The sequence below is a fragment of the Austrofundulus limnaeus genome, unplaced genomic scaffold (genome assembly GCF_001266775.1).
Source record: "Austrofundulus limnaeus strain Quisiro unplaced genomic scaffold, Austrofundulus_limnaeus-1.0 Scaffold193, whole genome shotgun sequence".
In the NCBI taxonomy this organism is placed as follows: Eukaryota; Metazoa; Chordata; class Actinopteri; order Cyprinodontiformes; family Rivulidae; genus Austrofundulus; species Austrofundulus limnaeus.
Window position 1 is genome coordinate 600,099 of NW_013952595.1, and position 7,845 is coordinate 607,943.

The 7,845-nt window shown below is 38.8% G+C and overlaps 1 protein-coding gene across 3 annotated transcripts in view; it reads left to right on the forward strand.

Annotated features, from left to right (window-relative positions):
* ano2b (anoctamin 2b) overlaps positions 1 to 7,845 on the forward strand; it is a 105,632-nt gene that overhangs the window by 10,034 nt on the left and 87,753 nt on the right. For 2 of the 3 annotated variants that reach the window (XM_014018451.1, XM_014018452.1), the window contains exon 3: positions 4,206 to 4,592. In XM_014018451.1, coding sequence (XP_013873905.1) covers positions 4,206 to 4,592 — 387 coding nt within the window. Of the gene's footprint in view, positions 1 to 280; positions 530 to 4,205; positions 4,593 to 7,845 lie in introns of those variants that run through there. The other variant, XM_014018453.1, reaches the window with a different exon arrangement.

Genomic DNA, 7,845 nt, shown 5'->3' on the forward strand with positions numbered 1-7,845 from the left:
ATTTTATAGTTGTGCTTTTATTTATTTTACTTATTTATTGTTTTTCACATTGACTCTTTTTGGGTGTCATCCTTATCGTTTATTAGGTAAGTAGTGGTTTTCACTGCAAAACAAGCATCTTGTTTTTACTGATATTACTGCTATGGAGGAAAAAGAACCCGCATGTGTCGTTCCATAGCTGCAGGTCATTTTTTACAGTGTAGAGCTCTGACAGCAGCAGCCCTGCTGGAGCTGCTGCCCACAGATCACTTGCATAGAAGTGAARGAGCAGCACGCGATCAGAGGCGCACCTGGATCCACAGGATCCTCTCAGACCTGYAGCAGACGGACGGTGGCTCCTGTGGATCTGCGGACTAACACGGAGCGGCTTCAGGACTTTAACGATGGAGGAGGCTGTGGCTGAGAGGAATCTGGCTGCGTTTCACTGCAGAACCCGCCAACTTTTAATCCTGCTCTCCTTCTTCTCCCGCTCTGTGTGTGTTTGAAGCGCAACAGCATGCAGATCTCTCCGAGCGAAGACAAGATCCCAGTAAGTTATCTCTGGGTTTAAAGAGCTTTTCCTGTTCCAACAGGAACACAACTTTATTTAACAACCAACTGCAGTACTCTCCGTTTTTGTTTTAACTCTTATAAAGATGATAAACTTAATAATAAACTGGTATAGATTAATATTTTGTTCAGAGTAGGACTGGAAGATATAATATTTTACCTTGAAAGAAGTTTGATTCTATAACAAGAAGATGTTTTCCAAATGATGATGATGATGATGATGATGATGAGAATAATAAGCCAATAATTTCCTAAAAGCCTCATTCCTTGAAAGAGTACCTCACCACCTTTCTGTCAATAGACGGACTCAGATCATCTTACACTAAGAAATAACAGAGTTGTAGCTAATTTAGACAAGCCTAAATAATATTATATGATCTATCATGCTGTATCACAAGTATGTATTGTTAATGACTCTCAGCTACTATGTCAAACTTAATTTCCATATCTGCAACATTGACTGAGCTATAGACATTTTTGTGCTCTCTACAGTCARTTGGCTGCAGTGGCCATCTTGAGTTGAAGTGACTCTAAAAGGGAATCAGCTGCAGTTGTAAAACCAATGATTATTTCCTGAACATTTCAGTGAAATCTAGTTGATGGTTTGTGGCTAAAAGGGTTTGGTCCAAAAGTCTGAAGCAAATATTTTACACAATAGATGTACAGCAAATATTAGCTCAATATTTGTCAAATTTACTGAAATATAGTCAAGTTAGTGTTTTCTTTGAACTGGCTGTGGGGGCTATCTTGTATTTGGTTTGTTCCAAAAGTTACTTAATTGTTCGAATACATCCACTGCATATTTTTAAAAAGTTTTATTAAAATACGTCCAGCACTTCATGTGATATTTTGTTAAAGAGCTGTTAGTGCTCAGCGTATGTTGGGGGTCAGTCACACCATATTTTAGATGAATRCATGCCAAATTGAGTTATAACTATTTTTATATTTTCTTTAAAGATCAGGTTGCTGTGGCGGCCATCTTGAATAGGTTATAAATGTACATCCTGTGATTACTTCCTGAAAGTTTAATTAAAATTTGTTCCATGGTTTGATAGATATTTTTAACAGATTTACACAGACCTGATTGACTGCCATCACATTTAGGTCATGGGAGTGATTAAAAAAAAGGTAAAAATGCTGATAATAACATGACATTGTTGTCAGACAATTAAGTACTTTAGAACAGCATCATGAAGTAAACGGTAATGAACTAATATCCTGTTTGGAGGCCCTCATGCAGTCTCTGGGGGTCCCTCTCCCCYGGTGCTTTCCTCACGCTTTTGCTAAGACAAACATCTTTACCTTAGATGATTTCTCAGTACTGGTTAGATCAGCCCAACTGGGACTCTTCCTAGAAGTCTGCTTTACATGCTTCCAAAAAATAAAAAAGACGTTTCCAACAAACACCGGTCCTAAAGGACAGTTCCAAGAACTCAAGAGCTTTGTATGGTGTTCTGCTGAGCGTTTTGTCAAGCGTTTGGCTCAATGGCTTTGATTGTTTTGCACCTGGGAGCCAACGGGAACAATGAATAGCTTATCAAACCGATATGTATATGAACAATAAGCAAGTAGTAAATAAATACAGACTGTGTGGAAAGTTGACGTATTGTGGTTGATTCCATTGTGCATAAAAACAAACCATTTACGTGCAACAAAAGTATGTAATTAGAGCCATGTTGACATATAAGGTAAATGTAAACACTAAAGGCTGACTAATATGAATATTTGACTATTACGTCTGTTAGCCTAAAGACAAAGACATTTCCAAAAAACATCAATTCTAAAGGAAAGTTTCTGGAAATCTTTATTCTTTTGGTGTTCTGCTGAAAGATACGTCGAGTTCGTCTCAATGGATCCAATTGTTTYGCACTCGAGAGTCCCTGGAAACAATGGATAGTTTATCAAAACTTTAAAAGCTGGGGATTTATCCCCAGCTTTTAAAGTTTTGATAAACTATCCAAATACAGACTATGTGAAATGTTAATGTATTGTGAAACAAAGAACTGTAAACAAGTAAGAAACAAAGTCCATGTCATTTTTTTTACCTCATATTAATGTGTTCAAAAAGGGATCATCCAGTCAACGTTGAAGTGAAGTTCTGTCAGATCAGTAGTTAGTACCTTATCGTTAGTAATATGGGAGAAAGAGGCAAAAGTTTTTGTCTTGGCTAGGCTAATGGCTAGATGCTACCTTAGCTATTACATTCATTACGTTCTCTTCTCTGCCTATATACAGTTTTACAGCACATTCTATTTTTTATTAATGAAAAGTGCTACATAAGTTCGTTTACCAAAATAAGCCAACAATTGCAACTCCCATAGAGCAGCCATTTGAGATCCTCATCATATTACTTTATTGAATAATACCACCAGAATTGGTGTAAAAGTACTCAAATTTACAACCCTGAGCTTAAGCTTGAGAAATGAATGAACCAACTGGTGGGCCGAATTTTGATACGGCCCATGGGCCGCCAGTTGAAYAGCCCTGACCTACACGGACTATAGCCAGCTTGATGTAATTCCTCCACGTGATTCGAACCAACTTCCTGACTTAATAGAGAACTATTAAATGTACACTTAGAGTGAACTGGTTTGTCAGTGTAATGGTAAATTTCCTCATTGAATACAYTGTTTTCCCCTTCTGTTTTCTGTTATCTGTGGAGGAATTTACCGAACTAGWCTTTCACAGCAATATTTTGGTCCTAATCTGTCCTCCATTTGAACAGCTTTCAGTATCGTGTTTTCCATGTTTAATCTTCCTCTTTATTTCTCCTCTATCTAAATAAAGACTAAAAAAAGGGCAAAGGTGAGCTGACTGCCCACTCTGCTGCTGAAAGTCTTTTTTTCATTGTTTTTGAGTTCCTGCCAAAAGCCACTCGTGTCTGCCGGTGCTGACACTGCATCAGATGTTTAAGTTCATTCAAACACTTATTACGTAACTCCCCTGCTGCTAAAAGGCTGTCTTTGAACAATTTGTGTTCATTTGAATATAATACTTAAAAAAAAAAGAAGCTTGTTTCCAATCAAAAAGAAAAATAAGTAGGTCCTCTGGACGAGTTCTTAATTAATGAAACATTTTGTCTCTCCTCAGACTTCTTCAGTCTGAGGAGTTTCAGGTGAACTCAGCCTTATAAGCACTGCCTCCACATGGTGGAGAAACAGGTTGGTCACATGCAAAAGAGGACCATCAGCCAAACAAAAGGTCGTTAGTGCCTTGATTGGCTCTATTGTTCATAGAGTGTCATGTGCTCCATCACCTGACTATCATTGAGGCCCTGATTCACATCTTTTGCTCACAGGGGGCTGAGTCATACTTGCAGTAACAGCGTTGTAGGAGGGGTAGGCCTTCGTCTCCAGTTGTCCCCCTACTACAGAGCTAATCAAGACAGTAACTATCTATTTTTTGGCTGATGGTCCTCTTTATGTGACCAACCTGTTTGTCCACCATGTGGAGGCAGTGCTTATAAGGCTGAGTTCACCTGAAACTCCTCAGACTGAAGAAGTCTCTCGGAGGAGAGACGAAACGTTTCAGTAAAGAAGAACCCATCCAGAGAAACTACTTATTTTTCTTTTTGATTTTTCTACCYGTATTACTGAGATGCATCAGGACACTTGTTTTTAATGAGGTCTCTGGCATCAYGTTTTTCTTTCCCACAGGTTGTGGATGTAACTTCCAGCCCTCCATCCAGCGGTGAAGGTCTTTACTTCTGTGATGGCCGACGGAAAGTGGACTATGTTCTGGTTTTTCACCGCAGACATCACAACTCTATCCGATCTCTCGCCGGGGCCGCCATTCCACAGGATGAGTTATCCATCGTCTCCAAYGGCAACTTCCCTCTAACAGCGGGCTCGAACGTGGTGCCAGGACGAGGAGGGGGTCTTCAGAGGGAAGAGGCAGCGAGTGTCGGAGAGGTGTTCATGGAACTCGGAAACGCAAGAGGAAATGAGCCGATGGAGGCGGCTGCCCAGGAGATGCAGCTGATCAGACAGGAGTTTGAGGCCAATCTGTTGGAGGCTGGTCTGGAAATAGAGAGAGACAGGGAGGTGAGTGTCTAAAGTCACACTRTTGTTCGTACTGGTTGTACGTCTTTTACTTTCTAATGGGAAATTATTGTCTCCACACTTTTATCCACCAGCTGGATTCAGTTCTATTCAGTAAATGTATGTAGAGCTCATTTACAACAGAGTCATCTCAGAGAATTGCCTATATGCCACGGACATCCGGCCCAGCACTGGATGCTACTCCCAACACTTCCGGTTCACKGTCAACACAGTGTTAGCGAAAGATTTTTTCCACCCGACAACGACACTTAATGATCTCCACAGTACAGAATTAGCATATTACATGTACCAACATTAACACAGGAGACATACAGTTCAGCCAAGTGGAAAAAATCACTCCAAAGTGGACTAAAGCCATAAAAACAAAGGAAAGACGTTCGTGTTTATGGTTCCAGAATTTAGCCTTTTTCACTATTCCGTGGCTGCTTGTTCCGTGAATTTTTCACGTAGAGCTGTGACACTTATATTGTTGGAAAGAGCAGAGTCTGGGCTTTAAGTCGATGGGCTACTTGTATGGTTTCGATCGTTTTCCCCGACGTTAGTGAACTGAAAACGTAATGATTATCAGGCGGAGGTTCTGCTGCTCTCGGCGCTCGGGGGAGGGGGGGGGCGCTCGTCACTCGGCTTTAGTCTACCCTGTAATATACACTCTAACAAGTTTTACTTTTGCATAAAACTCATGACAAAGTCGCATAAAAACATTTCATATGACACAAACGCGCGTGCACACACACCTACCTGTACCGGCTGCTGTGTTAGCTTCCTCCTAGCTGTCGTGTGGAGGTGGTCTTTCCTCTCCCGGTCTTGGCAGTAAAAGGGGATAAATGTACATTTCCCTTTTGTAACCTCCGTCTTCTCATTTCTGATGCTGGCTCTTGAATATCCTCAGGTTAGAAATGCCGATAACAAATGCAAACGTGAGCTTTTAAAGATAAGTTTTCCCTGTAATGCTGTGATCCACAGCTGTCACCTCCTCATCAAGAGGAAAATGGAGAAAAACTAACTACTCGATCGTATCTGCTGCTTAGTGGACACAACGGCACACAACAGAACTCACGTTTTATACCAGTAGATCACAGATGCTTTAACTTTTGTGACTTTTTCACAGACTAGTACTAGCAGCTAATGCTAAAAACATAGGCAGTAAGCAGGGAGTGGAAGGGAGAAGCGTGGCAAAGATTTTACCGGAAATACGTCATTAATGACCGTGGCATATAGGCTTTTACAGTGTGAGTCAAAAGACTCAGGATGTCCTTTTATTTCAGAAACAAAGGAGAAAATGAATTATCTGGATGATGGTAAAGCTCTGTTTTAATAACTTTTGAACCACAAWAGATATTTCACATCTAATTATGGCAATCAATTGCTGAGGCAATTCTGGTCTTCTCTGATACAAAATGACCATTTTTCTGTTGGAAAAATTATTGATCCAATATGATGGTTCAAGATGGCAGCTGTTATGTACATACCCTGGAAAATAAATTACTTGCTGGGTTATTCAGATATTTTATTTTACCTTTGTTTTTTAAATAAAAGGGTGTCCTGGGTCTTTCGACTCACCCTGTATACAGAAAAATCACATCTATGAGTGATTGGGTTTTATTTGGACCAGTTTTTAACTAAACAAAATATAAAGAACACATTAAAAATAGTCTAGCCATACTTCAAAAAGTAGTTGGAAGAAGTATAAACTTATTTAATCCCAACCTTTATTTATTGTTAAGGATGAAAATTGTTTGCTTACAGTTTTTCTTTTTTTACACTTACTACATTTAATGTTTTGTTTATAACTTTTGTATGACTTGAAAAATATACACACAAATTTAAAAATACAGTGTACATAAAAACAGATTATAATAACTGTCAAACCAAAAACCCATATCTTATTCATAATGAAAAACAGTGGACATATTAAATGTTTGATTAAGAAAATGTTTCATTTAAAAAAAGAAAAAAATAGCTTTTCCTGAAAAAATGCCGTGTGAATGCTTAGTGCTGAAAGATTTATGCTGGTTAGCTAAAAAGGCTTAAACTAGCCTAAAAAATAGCTTTAAAAAGTAGCTGAAATGGTTAAAATTAGCACAAAGAAACAGAAAGAGCACGTTTACTTAATTAAGCAGTAAGAAGCTGAAATTATCACAAAAAGTACCTGAAAACACAGAGCTGAAGTTAGCAAAAAGAAGCTAAAGAGGCATAAAAAGCTTAAAATAGGAAAAAAAGCTGAAGGAAAAACAAAAAAAGTTTAAATTAACACAAAAATAGCAGATAAGGTCAGAAAAATGTAAAAGCAGCAAAAGTGAAGCAGACAAAAACTGAAGTTGGCACAAAGAAATAAGAAATAAGAGCTAGAGTAAAAGGTTAAAAGAAAGATTTATGAACATTTTGAGGGTATGTTGAAGATGGCTTTCATTTTCAATGAAGTAAAAATGGCAGAAAAAGTTAAATATCTCAAAGTACCAAAAGTCATGAATGTCCTGAAGGAGATGAATGTTTTGATGTATTGTTGATAACAGCAGGCGTCCATCTGATTGCCAAACCTATCGTTGGTGTACAATTTATCTCACTAACTTTAGAGACTTGTGGTTTTGTTTGTGTCAGTTAACTTGTTTGGCTTGAACCAGGTCATTTTTGTTATAACGATGGCTGCCTCTGCGTACTGCCATGTGTGGATGTATCCTGCCTTACTTGTTGCTGCGTGTGATTGTGTTGGAGGTTTTTGGCAGAACATTCAGTGTTTCTCTATTGTTTTTCCACTGAAATGTTGTTGGAGTGCTACTAAATAAACCACACTTTGACTCTAACAGGAAGAAAAATAGTTTTACCCTGCAGAGTTTTATGAATTGCTACATATTTAATACAGAACTGAAAACAAAATTATTTTAAACCAGTGAGCAATAATGAAGAAAGACTGTTGTTCTCAAGAACTCCAACTGAGTTTATATCAATACCACCTCCAGATAGCTTTAGYATCATGGCGTTTTAAAGCTAATAGGTGATTTTTACCTGTTAATGAGTTTTCATTGCGACCGTATTGGCATAAGAGTGGTGAGTTTTCCATGCTTGTCCTGAACGCAGCATCGCGCAAGAGCGTAATGACATCAGCAGCTGCTGCTTTAGTTCAGTCTGAAGCTTGAAAACAAGCCTCGCAGCTCCTGGAGTAAAATCAACCCATTCTCACTCCCAACTCGTCACATATTGACGTTTTGCAAGGTTCCCTCTACGTCCGATTTTGACG